Here is a 26,969-nt window from a genome sequence, read left to right on the forward strand (position 1 = left end):
TTTTCTCTCCAATATTGACAGTTTGTCCTTTGCTTACGTAGTTTTTGGCCCGCCCTTCTATTCAAAAAATAGGGGGAGGGCCTATGCATTTGCCTTTGTTTCTGTGTGTTGTTGTTGTTGTTGTTGTTGTTGTTGTTGGCGTCTGTGTACAAGGAAGGAGTTGAGCTAGAGTAACCAGATTTGGAGGGTACTTCAGGAGTACTGTCCAAACAAATAATCCGGCGGTGCAAATCCCGTCCGGGTCGCACAAGGGCTGCTGCAGGTGCATCATGGTTTACATGAGCGGGAGGGGGATTTCCGCCATTATTGGTGCTAGCAGGCCACATAGGGGTATTTTTGGAATCGGGGCGACGAGACAAGATGAATGGACCTGGTCCCGACCCCATCGGCCGCTTTTACAAGTTGGCCAGATCAGGATCTTCAAAAAAGGGGGTCGACCGACTAAAAAAATTTATTGCAGATTTCGATTGGTCTCAGCAAGACAAAAGGGGGTCGGAAAGGGGGTCCAGGAGCCCGACTTCGTCTATTAGTCACATCAGGATCTTGAAAAAAGGGGGTTGACCGACTGAAAATTTTTACTTAAGTTTTGGATAGGTCTTGGCAAGACCTCTTCGACGAGGGGTCGGAAGGGGGGTCCAGGAGCCCGCCTTCATGAGTTATGGGAAAAAGTGCGACGGACTCGTTTTGCGCTCCTGCTGTGCCTCTATTGCAAGGAGTTGCAGTAGCATGGCAAATATGGGTATTTTCGGAATGAGGGCGAAGAGACAAATGAAATGGGCATATTCTAAGGACAGTTGGAGTAAAAAGTGTAAGGACTATTGCATATTGTTAATAGAAGGGCGGGCCTAAGTCACGATGGTACATCGATAACGTTGCTTTACCCGCTCACGGTGTGTGTGATGCGAGCGGGCCGAAGGCCCGGGCCTTCGACTGGCCAAGTTGGGTCTGATGTGAGGGCCGAAGGCCCGAGAAAAGGCCGCCGGCAGGCCAAGCTGGGCCGGCCCCCTGTCGAACCGAGTTGCCGGCGCAGCGAAGCGGAGCTGGCAACTCGGTTCGACGGAAGGGCGGGCCCTAGCTTGTTTAAGCAGCAATAATATGCAGTATTTCCTTTGTAACCATGTACAATATTGTTCACCATAAATACTTAATTGTCATCAATTATTGACTATTTTTTAAGTCAATTGCGTGACTCTTTGTCAATAGCAACTTGACTTTATGTCAATATAACGAAGAAAATCCTACATAAATATTGAGGAAATTGTACTTTTTATTGCTGTGTAAAATACTCTTTTACAAAGGACAAAAGGTCAATAACAGTCTGAGATGGAGTCTCGCCACTGTCTGACCTTTCTTTGGTCATACATTTAAAAAGACCCTCATGTTGCAGTTCTCTAGGGAGCGAGGTGGATTGGATGGGAACCGATAAATGGAGGTGTCCTATTCAAAAGATCGCTAGGCGTTCTCCCCGAAATATAATCTTTCCTTTCGGACATTGCCACTCACCTCCAGATCACCAGCCTTTACCCTCGAGGTGTCGTGCGTTTTGCAGTTTGCGGGCGCCCCACGGGCAGGCCGACGGCGCTGGTGCGCGACGGCGAGGCGGTGGAGTCCGCCGCGGACTACCCGTGGCACGTGACGGTGTACGACGTGACGCGCGACATGAAGCAGATCTGCGGCGGCTCCCTCGTCACACCCAAGTTCTTCGTGTCTGGTAAGGGTGAAATAGTTTCAGACGGGGACTTATGAGAAGAAATCAGGTCAAAATAGAGTGAGGCGAGAATGAGGGACTGCGTTGCCGTCCTGGAGCTTTCGCAGCTCCATTCTCATATACCGAAATTCTAGGGGTACATCTTCTCAACCTCAATCGATGTTTTTCCCAATATTCACTGACGTTTGTGCGCATTAATAGAATTTCGTTCAGAAGCGTAACAGATTTGTCAAGTATTGATTGATATTACGTACATATTACGTTTTCCAAAAAAAAGAAAAACTTGCAGCAAAAGATAACAAGGTAGGTTTACGGCAGACCGCGTCTTGTCGTAACAGGCTTCGCGATGTCTCGCGGCCTGTTCCTCCAATCCGCGCCTGGCGTACCTACCTTGGCCTGCGGCGCTAGCCTGCCTTCGGCAGGCATTGGCTTGTCCATCGTCGGTTACTTCTTACGTGTTGCATGCTGGGGGGCTCCGCCCCCCAGACCCCCCTTAATTCTAGATAGAGTTGCTTCATCTACAGATAACACGATCTTGACCCTTGTCACTTTTTAACTTGTCGAAACTGGGGGGCTCCGCCCCCCAGACCCCCCTCTCTTCAAGACAGAGGTAATCTACCTGCAGAAAACTCGATTTTTCGCCGTTTTTTAGGTGTTTTTCGGCTATAAAAACTGAACCAGTTGAGCTAGGATAGTGAAATTTCGCGTGTGCCGAGCCAAGAACATACCTAATAAGCCTGCAAAGTCTCAGCCAGATCGGCCGAGCCGTTCAGGAGGAGTAGTGTACACACACACACACACAGACACACAGACAGACAAAACTTTTCAACCGCACTGGAGTAACGGGCTTCGCTATCGCTCAGCCAAAAATTCAATACGAGACTGATCTGTCTCTCGAGAGTGCAACGTTTTTCTTGATTGCTTCTCTGCTTCCGATCCAGATATCTCTAATGCACCCGGTTCAGGTGAATTAACCTACGTCGCCATGAGGCGGGGGAGTGAGAATGCACTGCGCCAATTTGTGTTGCAGCCGCGCACTGCTTCCACGACAATGACCGGGCCCTGCCCGCCGGACAGTACATGGCGGGCTTTGCCAAGACCAAGAGGAGCGCCAACGTGACCGAGCCCCAGGCACAGTTTCGCCCGGTAAGGCATCCGTCCAAATTTACCCCCTAATATTTGTTCCGTCGCTCTTTTGCTTTTCTGGCACTGGAGTTCGGAACGTTAGACATCTCATCTTCTGAGAGGTGAAGACCGAAGTGAAATAGTTAAGGAAGTCCCAATTCTTCTGGTTTCGATCATAACGGCACGTTGTACGAGTCTCTGTGCGAAATCTCCCTGCCGAAGATCAACAATTGCGCCCCGGGGCCTTGGGTCACGTGTAATATTATCATTCCGAGAAAAACTTGGTTGAAGAACACCGCTTTTACACTGATGTTTGGCTAGTAGGCTCCTGAAGTAGGCTTTGATCGTTAGAAACGCGGTTTTCAGCTTTCAACGCAGAAAAGAACGCACTGTTTTTGAAACAATAACAAGGTAGGTTTACGCCAGACCGCGTCTTGTCGTAACAGGCTTCGCGATGTCTCGCGGCCCGTTCCTCCAATCCGCGCCTGGCGTACCTACCTTGGCCTGCGGCGCTAGCCTGCCTTCGGCAGGCATTGGCTTGTCCGTAGGCGGTTACTTAATGCATGCTGGGGGGCATAGCCCCCCAGACCCCCCTTCATTATAGATAGAGTTGCTTCATCTACAGATAACACGATCTTGACCCTTGGAACTTTTTAACTTGTCGGGGCTGGGGGGCTCCGCCCTCAGACCCCCCTTCCTTAACGTCAGAGGCGATCTGCCTGCAGAAAACTCGATTTTCCGCCGTTTTTTAGGTGTTTTTCGGCTATAAAAACTGAACCAGTTGAGCTAGGATAGTGAAATTTCGCGTGTGCCGAGCCAAGAACATACCTAATAAGCCTGCAAAATCTCAGCCAAATCGGCCGAGCCGTTCAGGAGGAGTAGTGTACACACACACACAGACACACAGACAGACAGACAGACAGACAGACAGGAAAAACTTTTCAACCGCACTGGAGTAACAGGCTTCGCTATCGCTCAGCCAACAAGCTAGGGCCCGCCCTTCCGTCGAACCGAGTTGCCAGCTCCGCTGCGCTGCGCCGGCAACTCGGTTCGACAGGGGGCCGGCCCAGCTTAGCCTGCCGGCGGCCTTTTCTCGGGCCTTCGGCCCTCGCATCAGCAGTCGAAGGCCCGGGCCTTCGGCCCGCTCGCATCACACACACCGTGAGCGGGTAAAGCAAAGTTATCGATGTACCATCGTGACTTAGGCCCGCCCTTCTATTCACAATATGCAATGGTCCTTACACTTTTTACTCCAACTGTCCTTAGAAAATGCCCGTTTCATTTGTCTCTTCGCCCTCATTCCGAAAATACCCATATTTGCCATGCTACTGCAACTCCTTGCAATAGAGGCACAGCAGGAGCGCAAAAAGAGTCCGTCGCACTTTTTCCCAACTCATGAAGGCGGGCTCCTGGACCCCCCTTCCGACCCCTCGTTGAAAAGGTCTTGCCAAGACCTATCCAAAACTTAAGTAAAAATTTTCAGTCGGTCGACCCCCTTTTTTCAAGATCCTGATGTGACTAATAGACGAAGTCGGGCTCCTGGACCCCCTTTCCGACTCCTCGTTGAAAAGGTCTTGCTGAGACCAATCGAAATCTGCAATAAATTTTTTTAGTCGGTCGACCCCCTTTTTTGAAGATCCTGATCTGGCCAACTTGTGAAAGCGGCCGATGGGGTCGGGACCAGGTCCATTCATCCTGTCTCGTCGCCCCGATTCCAAAAATACCCCTATGTGCCCTGCTAGCACCAATAATGGCGGAAATCCCCCTCCCGCTCATGTAAACCATGATGCACCTGCAGCAGCCCTTGTGCGACCCGGACGGGATTTGCACCACCGGATTATTTGTTTGGACGGTACTCCTGAAGTACCCTCCAAATCTGGTTACTCTAGCTCAACTCCTTCCTTGTACACAGACGCCAACAACAACAACAACAACAAACAGACACAAAGGCAAATGCATAGGCCCTCCCCCTATTTTTTGAATAGAAGGGCGGGCCAAAAAACGTGACGTTTTGACCGCTTGTGAGTAATGTTCCTCTTAACGAAAAAAGAGACGCTTATTTTGCAGGCCAACGTTAATCGGTTTACAGAAAAAGTGTGTGAAAAATGTGTAAAACGTAAATAATGATTTTGTGTGAAACCGTTCAGGCTAAATTCCATTGGTCAAAGCTTCAGAATGTGAAATACGTAAATTATGTGAACCGTCTTAGAACCCTTCACTGGTACTTTGACAAAGTGACGAAAGTCCACCATCTCTTATTTTTCAGGAGAGTCAAAAAAAGTCTAAAATTTGAGCTGCAAAATAGAGTTTTGGGATTTGATGGTTGAGTTTTACACCATAGAATCCTGAAGGCATGAGTGTTCTTTAGGTTCAAGAGCCATTGCAATCGGCATCTTAGTTCCCGAGATAGAGGACATTCGCCATTTGTCAGCGTACGAAAATGAGGTCAGAACGACGAAAGTCCAACCGTACTTTGACAAAACGACGAAAGTCCAACCGTACTTTGATAAAACGACGAAAGTCCATACGTAATTTGACAATATGGTGAAAGTCCACCTTTACTGCTAACACAAATTAAATGAAACTTTTCAACTCTAGCATGTTTTATGTTCATGCCGTCACTGAACTCATGAATAATTATCTTAATTGGAAAGCAATAGTTAACTAAGACCGGTTTTTGCAGTTGGGACTTTCGTCATATTGTCAAAGTACGGTTGGACTTTCGTCGTTTTGTCAAAGAACGGCTGGACTTTCGTCATTTTGTCAAAGTACAGTTGGACTTTCGTCATTTTGTCAAAGTACAGTTGGACTTTCGTCATTTTGTCAAAGTACAGTTGGACTTTCGTCATTTTGAAGTATTTTCCTACGCTGAATCTATTAGAGATATCGACATATGCTTTTCACCAGTCGACAGGAAATCAAAAGTTCTAGAACGCAGCCAAAAATCTCATTTTATCAAAATTTTGGACTTTCGTCACTCTGTCGCCTTCCACTATAATACAGAGAATCTTCACTACCTACGACCTTTGGAGAGTAATTTCCCACCGTCGTCCGTGAACTGTTCCCGATGCCTTCAGGTGGCCCAGATCCACATGAAGGACTACGGTGCCCGGAAGCTGCACTACGTCAACGACATCGCGCTGGTGGAGCTGGAGGCCGAGGTGGCAGTGACGGCGTGGACGCTGCCTGTGTGCGTGGACTGGGGACAGGACCTGCCGGACCTGCGCAGCGGCGAGGAGGGCACGGTGAGCTCTCTGGTCAAGGAAGAGCGCGGTTAAAAGTATATCGCATCTGCAACAAGTGATCCGGGAAGCGGAAGAACGGGATAATTCGACTTCTTATTTTTGTGCCGGAGGATGGTTTGCATCTTTACACCAAATCTTAATCCAAAGTCAATGCAATCAACGGTTTAGGAGAAAATCCACTTAAGAAAGGGATATAACTCAACTTGACCCCCTCTACGGTAATTATTATTGTCTTAATTTTATCGGAAAATAGAGCTAACTCAACCGAAGTCCACTTAGCTCCTTTGCACAAAATGGCAAAAGGAGATAACTCAAATTGTGTCTTTATGAATCTTATGTAAAAAGAATCAACTCAACTTAACTCCACATCGTTAGTTGGAAAAAAGAGGTAACTCCAAAAATGTACCTCAGAACTCTATGCAGACCTCAGCTCCACTTGAATTGTCTCCGAATACCGCCTTGTTTTGGAGAACTAAGTAAACATGGTTCCGTAGTCCATTCCAACGTAAAGATTTAAATCAGAAACCGTCTACAGAGGGATGCTACACCTTTGAAAATTTTCACAGCTATTTCTTGGGGTTTCTTGACAAAAATGCAATTGCATCATTCATCTGATTGGATTAGGCCTAAGTTTACACTGCAAACAGTTTTTTGTTTCTCCTGAAAAATGATGAAAATTGAGTTATCCCCTTCTTTCGCTTTATGGATCAAGTATGAGTGCTCATTAGGGGGCGTCATACTCAGGTGACCTTCGATTTCAGCATGCGGGTGTGACTCAAAATTTTCGTTTTTTAGTGCTGAGTTCAGATTCGTGTCGGGTTTTGCGATCGGACTGCGTCTTGATCACCCTACCCGACGATTTATGTCAAAAAGCGGCGAAAATTCGTTTTTTCCCATTGTTTTGCCCCCTTGAGTTCGGGGTGGCGGTTTCTCGACCAGATCGCCTTCACTCACTCTAGACACGACTCTTCCAACCACCAGAGTCCATGTGAGCCACCCCATTTGGAGCCTAGGCCTCAAAACATGCCAAAATTTGGTGAAAAAAATGAAAATTTTCACCGTTTTTTGACATTTTTGAGCCATTTTGAGCCCCACATCGCCCCCTTAGGTGACCTGTATGGGAAAAAAGGAGGAAGGGTGTGTAGGAAAGGCAGCGCAGCGCCGGGGCATCGCCCGGGGTGTCGTGGAGGGCGGCTTTGAGTCGGCAAAAACAGGATTTTTTCGAAAAATTGAAGAAAATGGTCGAAGCAGCCGCTTTAGCTGCGGCAGCGAATGTGCAGGTCTTAGCTCGTTAAGCAAGTTTGCTGTGCCTACCCAGGGCTCACCACGGGGAGTTGCCTGCACGTCGAGCCCCGCCCGCCCACCCGACCGGGCGTAGCGTTTAGCTGCGTTTAACGCTGCTTTATCGGCCATCGAAATACAAAGCCTCTGGTTGAGAGCACTCCGCCAGACCCGCAGCATTGACTCCTCCCATGACCCCCCATTTTTTTCAATTTTTCGAAAAAATCCTGTTTTTGCCGACTCCAAGCCGCCCTCCACGACACCCCGGGCGATGCCCCGGCGCTGCGCTGCCTTTCCTACACACCCTTCCTCCTTTTTGTCCATACAGGTCACCTAAGGGGGCGATGTGGGGCTCAAAATGGCTCCAAAATGTCGAAAAAACGGTGAAAATTTTCGTTTTTTCACCAAATTTTGGCATGTTTTGAGGCCTAGGCTCCAAATGGGGTGACTCACATGGACTCTGGTGGTTGGAAGAGTCGTGTCTAGAGTGAGTGAAGGCAATCCAGTCGAGAAACCGCCACCCCGAACTCAAGGGGGCAAAACAATGGGAAAAAACCAATTTTCGCCGCTTTTTGACATAAATCGTCGGGTAGGGTGATCAAGACGCAGTCCGATCTCAAAACCCGACACGAATCTGAACTCAGCACTAAAAAACGAAAATTTTGAGTCACACCCGCATGCCGAAATCGAAGGTCGCCTGAGTATGACGCCCCCTAGTGCTCATGAGGGCATCAGGTCGGTCTCTATCGAGGGCTCTGCCACTGACTAAAATTTTGTACAATGGAGCGTGTTTACACTCAAGTCAGCCATGCTTTTGGCCCACTTATGGGCGTTTGTCTCACAATTTGCTTAATTTGCCTACTGCGAAAATTTACACTGGTGAGAAGAATTGTAGACTGGAAGTACGGAAATAAGTACGAAACGTCCTTCCTTGTTGCAAATTAACTCATGGAATCAGGGAAAAAAATATGGGGAGGTTCCGTAGTCGGCAGGTACTGACGGCCCAGGCAAATTATTGACCAGGACCAAACGTGTTCCATCCTTCTTGCCTCCCTGTTTAATGGATTCACGTGACAAGGCGCTTTTCAGCTGGAAGCGTCAGATTTGGAAAGAAAAAAGAGTTAATGGCACTGTGGAAACCAAAACCGCTTTGATGAAAGGTCTCTGAGAGTGTAAAGAAACTGTAAGCTTTATGTGGCAGGTCGTCGGGTTTGGCGATAATGCCCTGGCGGCGAGTGAGACCCTGCGCTTCGCCAGGTTGCCGTTTCTACGCCGGGAAGACTGCCAGAAGCTCGTCATCGACAAGCTCGCTATCTTCAACCTGCTGCCCGACAAGTACTGCGTCGGCTTCCTCAACAGTAGGTAGCGATAGCGATGTTGGTGCACTATACATGGCTTACGTAGACCTTTCTCACTATAAAGTAAATACCGAGAGTACAAGACAAACTTAGTTTTTTCATCAGACGAAGGATTTTTTTTTAATCTCACTGTGGATATTTAAATGTTGAGTGTCTCTTCACAGAAATTTTGCTTAGTTTTGTGGTTGCGCTGAATCGATCCATGAAGCGGAAAGAGAGGATCTCCCTATTTTAACCATTTTTCAGGAGGAGCAAAAATAGACTCTTGGAAGGGAAAATCAAAACCAAACAAATTAATGATGCAGATGGAAAATTGTCTTTAAAGATTTCCAGGGAGCCCCCGGGAAAACTGGGAACCGGTTTTACCGTGTAGGAAATTCGGAGTCAAGTTTTTCCCCGCTCGCGCTTCCTGGATCGATCCACTGTAGCACAGCTGAAAGTTTTCCGAGACGTTCAGGGTGCATGGCAACGGCGTGGAGTCAAACGGCCCGGTCTCACAGCCTGCTACTTGCAGACACCTCGGTGGCTCCGGGCGACAGCGGGGGCGGCATGGCCTTCCCCAGCGAGGACCGCGCGTGGTTCCTGCGCGGCATCGTGTCCGTCGGCAGCTCTACGGAGACCACCTACTCGTTCTTCACCAACGTGACGGCCTTCGTGCCGTGGATGGCCGGCATCATCCGCCAGGGCGTGGTGGGCAGCCCTCCGAGCATGCACTCTTAAAACCTTACGAAGTATTTTGAGCATACATAACGAACTAAAATACTTTGTTATATGAAGAAATAGTTCGTAAATTACGAAGTATTTTCTTTGTAAGCTTATGTATGCTCAAAATACTTTGTTGTACAAACTACTTTTCTTTGTAAGGTCCAAAATAGATTGTAAGGTTTTCTCATTGTGCACCTTTCTGCACAGTAACTGGAACCCCTCCAGAGCAAACCTTCGTGTCTTTTCTTGGCGCTAGGAAACTCTCCTGATTCGTTACGGCACGGTGCGAGGGCACCAGGGACCATCTTAACTCGCACTGTACAATGCCTGTAGCATTTCAAGTGCCTTGCAAGTTGGCGATAGTTTCCTGGCATTCATATGGTTGCGCTCTGGCGATTTAAAATGGCCTTCTTTGGAGGGGTTGAAATGTCTACGGGCACGTTTTGTAAAAAAAAAAACTAAAAAAAAACGAGCGCAATTCTGTGCATTGCCGAGAACGGTGACTAAATTTTAGCCATTCAGTTACTTATTTGTCACGGACTGGTCAGTATTTTCTTGCCTGGTTTGTTCATGCACAGAACTGTCCAGTTCCTAACGAAAATATAATTAAAAGATGTGTGGGCGACCAGCCATGAATCACTCACATTCAGCATGGTTCGTTCGGACAGCTAAGCAGCCGGCGCTGCGGCGTGGACGTAGCTGAGTCAATCGCGGTGGACGGCGCCACCGCCGACCGCCAGGACTTCCCCTGGGAGGTGGACGTTTACTTAAAGTGGACTTCGAACCGCGACTTCGAGAGGCTGTGGCCTGGCGTCCTGGTCAAGCCCAACCTGGTCATCACGTGTGAGTGGAGATACATAACATACCGGTTCGGCACAGTGGGCCAGAAGACCGGTGGAGGCGGACAAAACTCTACTCTGGAGCTCAAAACGCGTCTAGAGGCTTGTCCGCCTCCACCGGTCTTCTGGCCCACTGTGTTCGGCCAGGGCCTGAGGGTGACCATTGACGACATCCGAGCCGCTTTGGTACTTTTTCATGTAATGGTGGTGAGGGGCGATTGCTCGGGCGATTGACAAATGTTTAGGTCCCTGGGCCCATTATTGAGGTCAGGGTGATCAGTTTTATATTTCTCTAAACTTTTTTTCGACGTTCATGTCGACATTGCGTCACTTACTCCCTTTCTTGGCTCTCCATGGCACAATAATAACGCTAGCTTGATTATTTTATGCATCACTCAAAAGAAAACAAGAACCAGTCTTGCCTGGCTGATGTATGTCCTCTTTTCTGTTGCCCTGAGATCCATCTTCGTGCACTTCGGCCTAAGAGTACGGAAAATTCTGTTCATTTTTTTTTTGCCAAGATTTTCTGTAGGACTATAGTTTTCTGGAAGTCTGCATAGTCTTACGGAGAACACTGTAACGTCCCTCGGAGAAAATTACCACAAGCTACACAGAATTTTCCGTAGCTTTTTGCCACAGTGTGGATTCTGCCGAAATCCACGCGCACGGTCAAAGCTGTACATGGGTTTTCCAGGTTGCTCCTGGAAAATCGACCCCCTTTTCCAGGGTGGGCCTGGAAATCCCAGGTGGTGCTTTTGCCGTGCGACCTGATGGCCTTCTTTCTGCAGCAAAGGGGCGCTACCAATCGAAATACGAAGAGAGATACTCGTTCGAACTGTCGGAGTACCCAGCGTCCTGGTTCCGAGTTGCTTCGAGCCATAACTCGCCGCCGATGCTGGCGGACAACACTGGAAACGTGAGTGAGGTGGTGCGGCTGTTCTATCCGGAAGACGTCATCAGCAAATCCGGCGTCCTCTTCAGTTTTGCTCTGATGGAGCTAAAGCAACCTCTGCACCTGATGCCAGTGTGCGTGGACTGGACCGGTAGCGCGCAGCTACAGAACGGGCACTTTGGAACGGTGAGCTGCAGCACTCCGATCTCAGACTCGTACTGAGTTTCTGTTTGGAAACGTACTGACGTTCGTGCGCATAAATAAGCGTTTTAACAGTTTTATTTGTTTGACGAACATTATTATAAATCTCGTCGTAACGAATTTTTAACAAAACTCTATTAATGCGCACACACGTAAATGAATACTGATAGAATGTCGATTGAAGGATGAGAGGAAGGATTCAAGGAACGTGACGTCATAGTTTTTGTTGAAATGAGAGTGTGAATTTAGTCACGTTCGTTTGAATAAGACGTCACATTGGTTGTAACGTGACACAGCCGATCTCCTCAACCCAAAGGCATGTGAATAAAAAATTTTGAAATGTTTTCGACAAGTTTTGTCGAAGTAGGAAATTTTTTCATCTTACTCAAAAGACGCGGCAGATGATTTTAAATTATTTATTTTTTAAAAGATCAACTAAGAAGAAAGGTTGTCAGTTGTATCTCATCTGGTCTTGCTTAGTTTCATTGATATGATCTTATTTGACATCATACGTATCTAAATGATTGTGACATTCGCATTCTAACGAATATGGCGTCACTTTCTTTGAACACAAGTGAGAGCAACGTGCCGCTGCAGTGTTCATAATACCAGTGCTTTCCCAAACGTATGCAGACTTACTTCGAGACGCCACCCAACAACACTCGAGTGTGGAAGCGCTACTCACTCGTCAACGCCAGCGAGTGTGACTACGTCTCGAAGGCGTCCTCAGCGGGCCACCATTTGTGCATTTTTCACCAAGGTAGGGCCACCATCTGACTAACTAACTCCACGCAGAGTTCCTTGAAAAGAAATAAATTGAGAATTTACCGAACATCTGGACATTTACTTTTATTTTGCTGAAGGTTTTGTGAATTCACGAGAAATCCTCTTAGGAATTGAGTACAGTCTTTGTGAGTTCACCAAGGTTTTTTTGGTCACTATTTGAGTCTAGAGGTATCGTTGTTCATTCTTGAGGCGTTTTCGTAAGTGAAAATTTCTTACGAGGAAAGTTCTGCGTAATGATACTAAGGAAATGATGCGAGCGAAATACATTCTGTTCGTATTGCGAAGTTTTTTTTTATCTTACAATAAAATACCTCAAGAGGAGACATGAAGGAGACATTGCGCTTCGCATGCACGGCATACGAAGTTCACATCGTTTGCGCCCAATTCACTTACATGTCACAAATTTCATTGTAATACATTTAGAGTGCATGGACGGATCGACAACCCTTTTCAGGAGGGGAGTCGCGCCACCGATCTCGCAGCCTATTGGTCAACGTGGACGACGCGTGGTACCTGCGTGGCATTTGGTTCTACTCGGACGCGCGAAGGACTGGCGGCTCCGTGGCGGTCTACACGGACATGAGCCACCCGGATGTGCTGCAGTGGCTGGACACAACCGAAGACAAGCTCGGCGAACCCGAGGTGAGACCTAGCAGGGGGCACCCTGAACTCTTCTCTGCGAAGTGTGTGCCAAACACGCACTACATAGAGTCAACCACAGTGCACCATCTGTAGAAATTTGTTGTCTCTTAAATGAGGAAAAAAAAACTGTATGACATTGCCATCACATGAAAATGGCGACAATTTCATCACAATTTGATTACATTTTTCACCAGAGCTCCCATACCTATTGTTTTAAGTGACAACAGAGTCATCGACAGATTTAAAGACTTTCTTGTGTAAGGGAAATAAACATTCAAATTGCCATCAAGTATCACAAAGATTTTACTTGGAGCCCTTGAATTTTCAGAGTAACGGTCTTACGGTGACCAACGTGGTGCATACCACAATACAAAATAAATTCGACCAAACATTTAGGAGTGTGTGTAAAGCACTTTTACAAAGATGTGCGTTGATGTTGCAGTGCGGGCACATGACCCTGTGCGAGCCACTCTCGTCGTCCAGGACTGTGCCGGGGCACATGCCGTGGAGTGTGGTGGTGGGTGACAGGCAGGGCCACCCCGCGGGGCCAGGGCAGCTGGTCCGTTTCAACGCCGTGCTCACGAGTGAGTACTTCATCATGTGTGCTCCGCTCACTTCATATGAGCAAATTTATTTTATGTGTGCAACGTCTTTCCATAAGCCCTTCTCGTTTTGATCATTTTTTCCCCTCCATGCCCTCATGCACTCCCAAGATCCTACTGAGCTTTTTCTTTGCAATACGAACAAAAAGAGTAGTTATTACGGCGCAGTGTGCAAAGTTCTCAGTAATCCGTGACCCGTTTCGTCGTATTATCAACAATTTCTCCGTATTATGATAGATTTGTATCGTAAATGTCTGAGAATGAACGTACTATTATGACTGCATAGCATTTTTTAGTAGGAAGTTGGGATTGTGGGTAGAAAAACATCGTAAACTATTACGTCGCTAAAAAAAAATGGGCCGCTATTTTTTGGCCCGTCCCGTTTATTTTTTGTAAAAAAATGACGGAGGGACGGGCATATAGTATGATGCATGCTGTGCGTCCGTTCGTTCGTTCGTTCGTCCGTTCGTTCGTCCGAGGACTTCCCGTGGTCCGATCTTGACCAAATTTGGTATGCAGCCTCCTTGGGTGACCCTAAGAACCGCCCGGTGGCAGCAAATCCGATCCGAGCCCCGGGGGCGCTGCTGCAGGTGCATCATGGTCTACATGGGGTCCAGGAGGATCTCGGCAACGGATGCAGCTAGGAGGGCATGTAGGGGTATTTTTGGAATCGGGGTGACGAGAGAAAACCAATGGTGCCAGTTTCGAGCAAATCGGAGAAGTTCGGACCCGGGTTCAAATCCCAGCGGGGTATTTTTGGAACATTCTTTTTATTCGAGTTTTTGCATTGTTTCTGATGTTTTGGAGGGTGCTGATGACGAAAACGACATTTATTTTAACCCCAGACTCAGATTTAATTCCCGTCAGGGTCAAACATAGGAGAAATTCGTACGTTTCTTAATGTACGGGACGGGCCAAAGTTGCCGATGTATACCCCGTAAACAAAACTACTATCAAAAGTAGTACTGTCGTACTACCATTTCGGAGCTCTGTACATCCCAAAATGTAGTACGGAAGGAGTACCTTATGAAACAAAAAAGGCATCCGAAAGAAGTACTGCCGTGCTACATTTCAGGACGTCTCTTTCGGGAGCACTTCGGGACGTCGGAAACGGTAGGTCTGTGAGAGGTCTTTCGGAGGTCCCCCACCACCCGTCGCAGCGCCCTGCGGCCATGTAGTTCCGAAGGTGACCGCTAGAGCGCGCACCTGTGTCGTAGTTCAATGGCCTGCCGCTAGGGTGCGCCACTGTTCCGGATATGAATGTGAATGCGTATAGGAATGTGAATATGACAGAGATAAACTGTTAGGAAAAATGTATTTATTCACTGACCTTTTTAAATTAAAAATCAAACGATAGGACTTGTCACGAACAACAGAAAATATGGAGACAAAAATGGTGGACAGGACTCAAAAACAAAATATTTAAAAGAGGAATCTCAGTTGGACTGAAAAGAAAATACAGCAACCATAACTGTAACACCCCTTGATTAAAAAATAAGCCAAAATGACTGAAAGAAATTCAATTAGCACTGATTCCAAGGTGTCATGCTTACTTTGCTCTGTCGCAGGAAATTCACTTAATTTGACACTGAAGCACAGGAGTCAGTTCTTGTTCCACATGTAATTGCATAGTGGTGCAGGTTATCGTTCCAGAATCTTGGGCAACTCCAGTGGGTCAAGGTTTCCGCAAAGAGCCTATTTCTCAAGCATAAAATCAGATGACGAACAAAATAAACACTTTGACAATAAGAGTATCAAAGTAACAGAATATTGTAGGTTAACTTACACCGGCACTTTCTGATTTGGATTGAAACACGAAATAAGCCTGCACCAGGCTTTGAAGTATTCTTCTTATTGGTGCACCTGAGAACTGAACATCTTCGTGCGTGGTTTCTTTTCTTTGGAGAAATGAATTTACTATAGTTAACAGAAAAATAAATAGAAGTAAGGATCCGACGCCACAAGCACAAAGCACGCCAAAGTGCGCCGACTGTCACTGCACAACAGGTGAGCATCGCGTGGGCCCGAGGCGCGCTCTAGCGGACACACTCGGAACTACATGGCCGCAGGACGCTGCGACGGGTGTGGTGGGGGACCTCCCAAAGACCTCACATAGACCTACCGTTTCGGACGTCCCGAAGTGCTCCAAGAACCGACTACTTTGGGACGAGCGACCAGGGCGCGCTCTGGCGGCGAACTCTGGCACCACACACTAGGTCCCCGCGCGACGTACGAGAGAGCTTCATTTGTAGTACGTTTAGGGAGGTCCCGAAGAGCTCCCAAAACCGACTTCTTCGGGACGTCCGAAAGACGTCGGATTCCAGACATGTACTAGTTTTGTTTAAGGGGTATCGCTACTTTTCCTGTTATTTTCTGTCACCTTCACCTTTATACTTAATCTGGACCTTGCCGAGGGTTTTGGAGCTAAGTGACTGAAATGGGACTAAAAACAGTCTTGTTTTGACCACAACACGCTCATCCCAGGAACGTGACGTTCCTTTGAGCATTGTGTCACATTCGTTTGAATGTGAATCGGCCATAAATAAGCTTATTCACGTTGAAACGAATGTGACAAAACGTCACGTTCCTTTGAGCATTATGTCACATTTGTTTCAACGTGATGTCGCGTTCCTGGAATGAGAGTGAAACCCTTCCAACGCGACGACTCTTGGTTAAATCAGGAGTTCGTGTCTGAAACTAGACCTATTAGAAAAGAAATGGAAAGGAAGTTAAAACTTTTGAACGGGCTTGCAGCTAGCAGAGTCTTGTACAGGGCCACAGGGAGTGACGGCACTTTTCAAGCCGAAGACACAGCGAAAATTTTAGTATACATCACGGAGAAGAACGGCACATCCAGAACTGCGTCGGTGAGTTGGCTGGGATAGTGGGTATTTGTTTCGGTACTTAAGAGGGACATACCTGCACTGTTTTTAACGAATGTGACGTCGTATTCATTCGATTGAGAATATTGACACGTTCGTTTGAATGTCGGTTCACGTTTAAGGATGATGCTTTAAAGTGAAACTAGCATGTCCAAGATTTGTGATGAAAATTGAACCACTATTAGATGAATTTATTCCCAAAGTTGGGGCCCCAACTCCTATTAGTTTCTGAGTTATTGAGGTTTACGAGCTCCAACGAATGTGAGATACATCAGACGTGTCACGTTCACTCTAAATGTCTTACAATGTAATTTGACTTACGTTACGGTGAATTCGGCGCAAGCATAACGCGAAGCAATATTTCTTCGTACATTACGAATCTTTTGAGCTTTTACATTGTAAGATACAAAGAAAACCCTTGGTAATATGAAGATAAAACACCTTTGTATTATGCTTGCGCCAGAGTGATTCCAACGAATGTGACATCCAACAGACGTCAAATGAACGTGGCTGAATTCACACAGTAGGTAGTATGACGTCATATGCCTTGGATAACATTTGAAGACCCTGTAGCCCAGCCGGCATGCACTGATAGAAAAGATGCTGTTAATTAACAGCATATATCCTGTTAAGTTTTTTAGCAACACTTGTTGTAGCAGAACGGCATATTGTTGGACACTGAGTCGTTATCCAACAGCAGTGTTGTAAAAAGGGATGATGGCTCTCTGTATCTGATCTCTGACAATAAGTTGTTGTGTAACAGAATTACCATTTCCAAATGGCACCAACCTGTTCATAAACAACACTTTTCTGTTTTCAAACAAAAAAGTTGTTATACATTTACAAAAAAAATGTCGAGGGTCCTAATAGTCTTATCCAATACTAGCAGTCATTCAGAAACGCTCTTTTCTGTTTACAAACAGCACTGTTCTTCAACGCGGTCTCTCTGTTATTCACAAAAAGGAAATAGGAGTTTCCTGACGGCTCAAACAAGACATTTGTTTTGTAACAGTTCGTGCAGTTCTTGGACAGTTCACCGCTGTTTAAAAATTGGAAGTGTTGCTAAAAAACTTTACAACACAAATGCTGTTCAGAAACAACAGAATTTATTTTGACATAGTTGGAGTTTGATTTGAGCCGTGAGCTGCAAAATGCTCCGGCAAATCTTCAATTGAATGGTGTTGTTTTTAAATGACAGGATACCGTTCCAAAACAGCATATATCATTAATTTTACAAACAAGATGTTCTGTTTTCCAGCATTGGAAATCGACTATATTTGTTGTTTTCTCCAATGATGAAACTTGCTGTTTCCTAACAGCATTTGTGCTGTTTTAAGTTCCGATGACACGTGCTGCTTAAAAGCAAATCACTCGTTGGTAAATGTGCTGTTTTCCTACAGTTTCTTTTAACAGTGTGCCATGTCCGTTTCCTTGTTCCGGTCCTGGAGGTTGTGCGGGTGAGCGTGCACGAGGAGGGCATCCACTTCTACTCCAACGCCGTGCTCCTGGAACTGGCCCCCGAGGACGGCGCCTCCTCCACTCCGGTGTGCCTGGACCTGAGCGGCAAGGTGTTGCAGCCGCTTGCCCCGGGGGAGATGGGCTTGGTGAGTCTCTCGCCTCAGGGCACTACAAAGAATCTTGAAACGGAAGAAGAACAAATGTAAACCCTGAAAACAGCTTCTGCGTATGCGCAGACGACGTTCCCCCACCACTCGGTGCGCATGCGCAATAGCTGTTTTTAGGGCTTACTTTTGTTCTTCTTCCGTCTCAAGATTCATTACTCGATATGTACTTTAGTGAGTGTCATGATTTGAGGGATCCTATTCAAAAGATCTAATCTGAGCGTTCCCCTCAAGAGAACGTTACCTTAAACGCAAGGTGTACCTATTTCATTCTTTTTGATCATTTGATAGCTACATCTACAAATCAAGATAATTTGTGATCAAATTCACTATAACCTGAAGATGACAGATCAAAGAAACCACAAGTGAATGCAGAAATACATGCCGCTAACGCTCGTATCCGTCCCAAATGATCAAACTGATTGAAATTCACCTGCGTTTAAGATAAGATTCTCTTGGGGGGAACGCCCAGATAACGATCATTTGAATAGGACCCCTCGTGACAGGAGTGCACATTGCGTACACGGTGGCAGATGCACATTTATTTTGCCGCCTTGAATAACCAGATCCAGTTGTGGCACACGTGGATTCCAGCCAACCACAGCATGCTCGGTACGCCTGCCTTAAGCCCAGGGGACTGCAAAAGGAAGGCATCAGTTACTCCCAACGCTGCGTATCCTACAAGATTCTGCTTTCAGAAACTGAAAGCCGCCGGTATGAAGGACTCCATCTTGTCAAGAGGCGTGGCGTGGCAAGGGTGTACGCAACGCGTGAAGCTTTAAGCCTTGCTTTCCTTGCAGGGATTGCGGACTTTTGGCAGATAATCAAAAGAAGGTCCTTGTATGCATACGCACAGATCGCAAATGCGTAAAATTTAGGGCGCTTTGAGCTCATTGGTCCTCATGAAACTTTCAATGTTATAGAAATCAAGGGAGGAAATTTTATTGCCAAGATTGCGCTACCAAGATTTTTCCTTGGTGTTTTTTTTATTTCTTGAGTCTTTTGGTGTTTGTACTTCAGTTTACTGTGGCTCAAGTGACAGTTTCGGTGGGGGTGATGAGATGTCCTTTCCATCTTCGCAAATCGTGTTGCGAACAACGGCCTTAAGCCAGGGTGCGCAAACTTAATATCATTTTGCAATTAAATTTCGGAGTTCCATTTTAACAACGGTCGCAGATTTCAAAAATAAGTTACACAACTGAAATTAGAAATTTGATTTAAGCATCCTGTGCACAACTTTTCGTGACGTCACCCCTTTCAAAAAAAATTGGCTCACAAAATGTCAACTATCTGCCCGCTTGAAACCTTAAGAAGTATTTTAAACATACACATTACAAACCAATTTTATTTGTTATACGAAGAATTAGTTCTGAAGTAACGAAGTATCTTCTTCGTAAGCTTATGTGTATGCTCAACATTCTTTATCAAAACAAACTGTGATTCTTCATATGGCCTGAAATACTTTGTAAGGTTTTCTCAGTGTGCGCATAGTGCCTATAATCTCAAAGAAGTCCGTAACTCCTGCACCCCAAAGGAGAGGATAGTTTCACGCGTCCCCCACAGGCCTCGCCACAGGCCGTTTCTGCCCCCATAGGCGGGGCCGCCTGGATGAACTGGTTTAACACTTTTGGTGACGCAGGCCCGCCGGTGGAGCAAGGAAGCGGGTACCTGGTGACCGACGGCTACCTGTGGTACCTGCAGGGACTCATTGTTGACAATGGCGCCGATCTGTCGGGTAGCGAAGTGCGCGTGGCCGCGGACCTCCGCAACGAGAAGCTGCGCGCCTGGCTGCGGGAGAAGATCCACGAGTTGGGAACCCGTAAGTGCCCCACCGTTTGACGAGCGTGTCGTCGCATTTGTTGTACTTGGAATTGCGGGAGGGAACAAAGACCGCTATACTTTGCATCGTTTGAGCAAAGACCACCATGCTTTTGCATCCCTTCAACAAAGATCGGTATGCTTCTTGGAAATGCCAATATGTCTCTCACTGAGGATTGTTTCCCCGCCCAAATTTGGGTGAGTAAGGGTGTATCAGCTACCTACATGGCTCCATAGTATTATGACCCAAATTTAGGTGAGGTAACCTTCACCTAAATTTGGGTGGTAAAGAATTCCTCGCCCAAAATTTGAGTCATGATCATAACTCCTTCATTCTCAGTGCGCGGGCTACCAATTGAAATTGAGACATCTTGGTCCACGCCAAAAAGTGTGGAACTATCCCGAGGGGGAAATCACTCTAAAAAATTGTGACCCGACTACTCCCTATTACGTTCTATTACGCTATTGCAGAAGTCTTATTACGTGTGCAAATATCGAGATTTAAACTTAAATCAGACCCTTTTAACGGAAAATTCAGAAAATTTTGGCTATTACGATTACGCGTAGTACAGGGAATCGGCGACCTGACTATTACGCAAGTGATTTCCCCATCGAACTATCCCATATTAGATTTGCAGTGTCGCGTTTGGAATCTCAGTGCTGTCATTTAATTGCGTGTGTTTCAGCGGAAAGAGTGCACTTTGTTGACACTGGCCGGAAGGACTGCGTGGGCGGGCGATCCTCCGATTTCCAGGTGAGCTCAGAAAGGCAGGTCTAGAAAGACTTGATGGTGCAATCACCGTTTCCCCCTACCATTTTATTCTCCTGATCAGATCCTATTTGCCTGCCCAAAAGTACTTAAGGGGCAATTCCAGGGTCGCTGTCAAAGTTGTATATCGACGATTTCGCTCACTTTTTGCTTTAGTTTTACTCGCCCCAAGTTCAACACCATCATAGAATTTCAGACGCCTGGATTAATTTTTGTAAGGATTGTGTGCATTTTAGGTTTTCATCTTTGTAATCCCCAATTTATCGTTGTACCCGAGAATTGTTTGTAAAACATTAAAATTGACTCCGATCCTAGTTCATGGACATGGAGAATAGAGGGGATGGAGGACCGGCTGCGAGAGCCCTCCCTTCTCCATGCTCATGGGGTCGTTACATAAGCTCCTAAACATCTTTTCGGCCAGGACTTGTTATTTTAAAGAGCGGTACTTATTCCGTGCCCGCAGTGTGGCGTGAGGTCCAAGGAAGAGAATTCGCAATTGGCGTTCAACACTCGAAGCTGGGGGACGCAGGACCACATGCACTGGAACCTCCACGTGCACGTGGACTACGGGGACAAGGGCTGGAGCGTGCACGGGGGAGCCTTGGTGAAGCCCAACATGGTCCTGACGTGTAAGTACTGCTGCCCTAGGGCTGTTTGTAGACCATGAAAGTTTTGTCGAGGTTTACAAAGATTTCACTTTTCACCCAGCGGCAAACAACTAGAATTTTGGTGTACTTTTCCCTTGAAATAGCGATGAAATAACGGTGAAGTAACGCGAAATAACGTTGTAATACCCTTAAAATTACTATGAAATAACAAAGAAATAACTTGAAAACCTGAATTTGAAATAATGGTGTACAGTCAGACGCCTTTATTTAGCCGCTCTCACTGTTGGCTATTTGGGAAAAAGTTATCCCCACCACTCTGGCTCGAGGCGAGCCCGGCCGGCCGGGTCCGGGACTCCCGGCCGACCGGCTGACCCTCGCACGGCGCCGTACTAATCCCCCGACCAGGCTCATTTTTGAAAATGCAATTTGCGTTCAAATTTTCGGCAAACTGTTTAGCGGTGCGTGTTCCTGGCGTCAAAATAGGCAGGGTCAATGAAAATTTCATGTCATAATTTGATTTTTTGACCAAGTTACTGCAGCCGCCCACGCCCGACAGGAACCCGGCAGCGCGTCCAAATAGCGATTTGAGGCACTTCTAAATGTCAGATCGAGTTGAAATTTTGAAAGTCTGTTGTTCAAAGCATGAGGATCTCCCGGAGTTAAACAAAAGTGTGGGTTGGGTCGGTCAAAAGCATTCAAACTTGAACATTTTCTTGTTCAAACGAAAAAGTACCGTAACTTGGTCAAAAATTCAAATTTTGACATGAAATTTTCGTTGATTCTGCCTATTTTGACGCCAGGAACACGCTCCGCTATACAGTTTGCCAAAAATTTGAACGCAAATTGCATTTTCAAAAATGAGCCTGGCTGGGGGATTACGGCGCCGTAATCCCTACCTGCGAGGGTCAGCCGGCCGGCCGGCGGGTCCCGGACCCGGCCGCCGGGCCCAGCCCCCTGACTGTTTGCTATTTAGGAAACGCGCCTCCCGGTCGGCGGCGAAATAGAGGCGTCTGACTGTACATATTTTGACGAAGTTTTGTGCCCCTCGCACTCCACGGATTCAGTGCACAACTTACCCCCTCCTCTCATGAAAAGAAAGAAAGAACAATCCAAAATTGATACGCCACTGAATCCACCCGTTCTCGTAAACAACCGTGAGTTGAAGGACAAGGAGCCTCTCTTCTCGACAGCTGCGAGGCACCTCGTCTCGGAAACGACGCCGAACACCACTGCCCACCCGATTTCAACCAGCCATTTGATCGTCAAGTACACCTCGTTTGTTGACTTCACGGACATACGGAGCACACGCATCGCAGAGGTGATTACGCTGGAGCAAGCTAGGAAAAAAACAAAGATTTGGAAATACCAATGAATTTTAAATTATTTCTCTGTTCGTTTTCACATAGTCTTTAATTGACTTCGCATTAGACGTATTCAATGAAAACTATGAATTTCCATCAAGAGTTAAGATTCAGAACACAGTCACATGGTCTATAACGGATTAGTACTTATGCTGATCCAGATCAGCAATAGCATTTCACTTTTCTCGCTTAAGCGAGCATTTGTATGGCTGACATTGCTGGAGAAGAACAACAGTTGCCTGTTCCCGGAAAAAGAATGTCCTACCGCTGCTACAAGCCAACGCTCCACTCCGCCCCACCCTCCGTCTTCTAGCGATTATTTTGTTTACATTTTCAACCAGGTGGACCGAATCCACCTACGGAAGCGCCCGACGATCCACGCACAGGACTTCTCGCATGACCTCGCCCTTCTCGTGCTCAAGACCACCGTGGACCTGACGCCAGTGTGCTTGCCTGAGCCCAGTTCGCTGGGCCACGAGTTGCCGCGGCTCGCAGCGGGTTCTTCTGGCGTGGTGAGTTTGAACAGTGCAGGGGACCTGCGGTGGGTGAAGTGAGATCTCTTCTATTCTTTAGTCCATGCTAAGCGTGATTGCACTACAAACGCAACTGTCTACTTCGTACTCTCTTATAAAATGCATGCTTGCAATTGCAAACTTTCAAACGTACGTGGCCATGTAACTTACACACTTTCAAACGCATACATTCGTTATTCCCGGTTATAACTCATTCATTCTTAGTGCGCATTGAACTTTGTTAAAGGATTGCTTTAATCGCCTCGATCACTTTTGATCACGTCAGGTTGAGTACATCAACGACACTGCGACATCGGCGGACCGTGGTTGGAACCGAATGATCCCCGTCAATCTCTTCGCCGCGGAAAAGTGCGAGGGCGTTTTGAACGACACCGACGACCCCATCCACCAACCTCAAGACGAGTTCTGCATTGTGGTTAAAGATTATTCCGGTAATAAAATATTACACGAGGGGTCGACAACTACCTCGAGCCGTGTACGAGGTAAGGGAGTATGGGGCGATTTGTAACAGATTTTGGAATCCTCTATACAAAATTAAGAACATTCTGCATATCGGTGTCAAACTTGTGCCAGTTGAGCAGTCTGGCCCTTCATCTAGACTGTGCAGCTCCATTGGATCAATCTGGAATCCGTAATCTTTGAAATCTAAGACGCTTTCCAAACCCTTGCATGCTGTTACGAATCGCCCCAGCATGGGGTGATTTGTAACAGCCATGGGGCTTTTCATGACATCCTACACATTAAATGAAACATCGTCGGGAATGTTATCTCCTCCAGCAGTTGTTCTTCGGATGTCCTGCAGACGCCTTAAAATCTGCGTTACAAGCTGCCGTTGACCGCCTCAGCATTAACTGACCGGCTATGTCAACCCTAACCTCATTTTTTTCAATTTTGGAGGAAAGAATAGAATAACTCGCTTTACAATGCACTTTGAGCTGTGTAAATGTATTGGAGTTAGGCAGCAGATGACTCGAGAAATAATTCAAGCATTTTATTGCAAAAACTACTTAAATTCTTGTTTTTATACGGGTCTGTTACGAATCACCCCAAATGCCGGCTACGCAAGAAATACATCCCTAACTATCACTGGACAAAGTAAAAGCAACTTATGCCACGTGGTTACATTGTAAAGGGGTCACGCTTCGAGGCCTCAACGGTATTTCGATGGTGATTCATACCTGGGCAGCCTCAGACAGAAACTTCCTTGAACTCAAAATAAAAGATTTGCCTGTTTTCGGTGCACCCTATATTTCAGACGCCCTCCAAAACTATACCTGAGCACCGATCACATCCGCTTCGATTGTTCAAGAACCCTCTACTTGAAGCGAAGGAGGGGCCATACTCAGATTTTCCTCTGCTCCCTCCACTTAAATTAATAAACGCATTTGTTACGAATCGCCCCTGTTACAAATCGCCCCATACTCCCTTAGTATATATTACCGGTAATATAAGTAATATAGGGTAATATAAGGTAATATACGGAAATAAAATAACGGTAATATATGATAAAAGAACATGAAAACGTGACATAGTATCCTTGACTAAGGCTGAAATCATGAGTTCCGGCGAATTTTAGTATTATGCAGACCCCACCCTCGTTTCATGCTAGAGCCCCCTGTCAGATGAAAGGTATGCAACCCGATGCAACCAATCTGACAAAAGGGTGGCGCGTAGCTTCGTGTCAGGTTCAGCACGGACATCAAATCCGAACTTCTTCCTGTCGCAATGAGAAGCCTAAAAGCTTTAACACCTTGATACCATGGTTCAATACGGCAAGTTAAACGTTAGATTAGGTTAAAAACAAGCAAATCACATAAATGTGTGGTCACATTGTGGTAATAAGGAGGTAATATACGGTAATATACGGTAATATAGGGTAATATAAGGTAATATAGAGGTAATATGAGCTCTGCGTACGAGGTAATATGGGAGTTGTCGACCCCTCGATATTACACCAGTTCCCGGGAAACTCTGCCAAGAAAAGAGGAAAATGCTTATTCTGGAGTTCGGTCTCACTATGCTATATGAAAACAAAACGTATTTGTAAAAAAAAATCAGAAAGTTGAAACGCAGCTTGACCGCGAGACATACTGTGTAACGCATTCTGCCTGGTAATTTTGTTTAAATGTTTGTGGTGCGATAAAAATTAGTCTATTTGGCCCATATGCCGTGCATTTTAAACATTTTTATTTTGACAAAAATCTTGTTCTCCTGTGTTAAGTTTACAAGCACCACACTAAAAAACAACAAATTTCAACCTTTCGGGCGAGACACCAAGTCTTGTCAAGTCTTGGCCGAACCTGGAAAATGGTGTGACCTTTTTCTTTAGTCCAGCCACAATATTGTCAGGGTTATGAACCCAGGCAATACGGTCCATTGCGTCCTGCACACAGTGGTCGGACGAAAATGAATCACCATTACGTGGCAAGACACGGTTCGTCTAACCAAATTCTGGCGAGTCTTCCAGGTCTGACCAAAACTTGAGACTTTTTGTCTCGCCATAATTTGGCGCAGAGTCTTTCCATTTAATTTCAGCGTACGGGGTGGACCAAAAATTGTGTGCATTGTTGCAGGTGATGTAGTAAAGACCATCAGACCGCTGGGCTACCCGCTGACAGTCATCACGGACGGCGTGTGGTACCTCCGTGGCGTGCTGGGTGGCTCGTGGAAGAGCGACCGCTCCTTCACCAACCTAGACGACCCCGACGTTCTCGAGTGGCTGGCCGCCGAGATGCGCGACGCCATGCCAGATGGTCCGGGTAGGGGGCACTGGCTTTTAGTCTATTGCATTCACTCTGGGAACTCAAGAGAAAGCACGGCATGCTCCAAATGGCAGGCAGCCACAAAGCCGCACAAAGCGCTCCTTATCCTGGAGCGAGCTTCACGCAAAATGCTTAGGGACCTTTTGTCCTTAAAGCGTTATTGGCCGCACCGAGGGGTCGGCAACTTCCCTTGGCCGTGTACGAGGGAGTATACGTATATTACCAGTAATATAGGGTGTAATATAAACGAATATAAAGTAATATATAGTAATATAGGGGTATTATAGAGGCAAAATTGTGGTAATATGCAAGCAATATATAGTAATATACAGGTAATATGCGGGTAATATAGCCACCGCGTACGAAGTAATATAAGAGTTGCCGACCCCTCGGGCCGCACTCCCGACGGTGGAGCATGGTGTGTGGTTTCCTTCCTGGTAGAGCCTAGACGTGCTATGTCTTGAGTTTCTATGACCGGTAAAAGCTTGTCAACAGTATTTACGAGCTCAATTTTTCGAAATCTTTTTCAAAGGTTGAATGCATCTAAACGAATCAATCCATCCAGGTGACAAGAAGGAACTGGAGCAATCCACCTCTGGCACAACTACCTCCGCGACCAAGGTGACCACCGCGGCCCCGATGAACACGACGACCCTCCGCTCGCTGCCCACCGAGTCACCACCACCCAACAATCGTTAGATTAAAACTCGTTGAGACGCAGTAACCTCGCATTACTTTTTTGTGTGTTGGTTTTCCATGAGTTTAACCGCGTGTGCGACCAGACGACGCACGCACTCGTACGAATCTAACTATCTACTGCCTACCACTCGGTCTACCGAGCACACAATGACAAATGCGTCCTTACAGCGAGTACACAGTAAAAACTCTTCGAAGAATCGCATTGTAATGCGAAACAAGAAATGAAGGCATTGTAAAATCTAAGAAGAAATACTTCGTATCATGAAGCAAAATCCTTCGTAATACATAGTCTTTCTTCATACTACGAAGCAATTCTACAATGCCTCAATTTTCTTCGTAGTCATGAATCAAATGTTTCGTAGGCTTTCCTAGCATGGGGCTAAACGGTGCAAAGCATGCAGTTGTAAGCGTGCATTGCGATTATCTAAAAATAAATTTGAAAAGAACCACGGTTAAACAAAACCTCTTTCTGTGTTTCAGTTAAATGCCGAGTTGACGTTAGTTGCAAAATGTCTGAACAGAACCGGTATG

The 26,969-nt window shown here is 46.4% G+C and overlaps 1 protein-coding gene and 1 long non-coding RNA gene across 2 annotated transcripts in view; one reads left to right on the forward strand and one right to left on the reverse strand.

Annotated features, from left to right (window-relative positions):
• The window catches only part of LOC117640424, a 34,998-nt gene extending 8,539 nt beyond the window's left edge, over positions 1 to 26,459 (forward strand). The window contains exons 3-23 of the mRNA XM_034376928.1: positions 1,550 to 1,711; positions 2,739 to 2,854; positions 5,911 to 6,078; positions 8,561 to 8,717; positions 9,232 to 9,407; positions 10,091 to 10,265; positions 11,050 to 11,339; positions 11,988 to 12,114; positions 12,595 to 12,782; positions 13,225 to 13,366; positions 16,139 to 16,251; positions 17,715 to 17,870; positions 18,455 to 18,602; positions 19,528 to 19,707; positions 20,393 to 20,460; positions 20,939 to 21,104; positions 22,274 to 22,401; positions 22,786 to 22,956; positions 23,243 to 23,408; positions 25,551 to 25,736; positions 26,305 to 26,459. Of these exons, the coding sequence (XP_034232819.1) occupies positions 1,550 to 1,711; positions 2,739 to 2,854; positions 5,911 to 6,078; positions 8,561 to 8,717; positions 9,232 to 9,407; positions 10,091 to 10,265; positions 11,050 to 11,339; positions 11,988 to 12,114; positions 12,595 to 12,782; positions 13,225 to 13,366; positions 16,139 to 16,251; positions 17,715 to 17,870; positions 18,455 to 18,602; positions 19,528 to 19,707; positions 20,393 to 20,460; positions 20,939 to 21,104; positions 22,274 to 22,401; positions 22,786 to 22,956; positions 23,243 to 23,408; positions 25,551 to 25,736; positions 26,305 to 26,438 (3,317 nt within the window). The 3' untranslated portion in view covers positions 26,439 to 26,459. The remainder of the gene's footprint in view (positions 1 to 1,549; positions 1,712 to 2,738; positions 2,855 to 5,910; positions 6,079 to 8,560; positions 8,718 to 9,231; positions 9,408 to 10,090; positions 10,266 to 11,049; positions 11,340 to 11,987; positions 12,115 to 12,594; positions 12,783 to 13,224; positions 13,367 to 16,138; positions 16,252 to 17,714; positions 17,871 to 18,454; positions 18,603 to 19,527; positions 19,708 to 20,392; positions 20,461 to 20,938; positions 21,105 to 22,273; positions 22,402 to 22,785; positions 22,957 to 23,242; positions 23,409 to 25,550; positions 25,737 to 26,304) is intronic.
• On the reverse strand, positions 14,683 to 15,858 carry LOC117640691. Its single transcript, XR_004587446.1, has 2 exons — positions 14,938 to 15,858; positions 14,683 to 14,829 (listed from the first exon to the last, which is right to left on the reverse strand). It is a non-coding gene; the product is annotated as an uncharacterized LOC117640691 (long non-coding RNA).
• Positions 26,460 to 26,969: the final 510 nt, after the last annotated feature.

Source organism: Thrips palmi, unplaced genomic scaffold (assembly GCF_012932325.1).
Source record: "Thrips palmi isolate BJ-2018 unplaced genomic scaffold, TpBJ-2018v1 HiC_scaffold_12, whole genome shotgun sequence".
Taxonomy (NCBI): domain Eukaryota; kingdom Metazoa; phylum Arthropoda; class Insecta; order Thysanoptera; family Thripidae; genus Thrips; species Thrips palmi.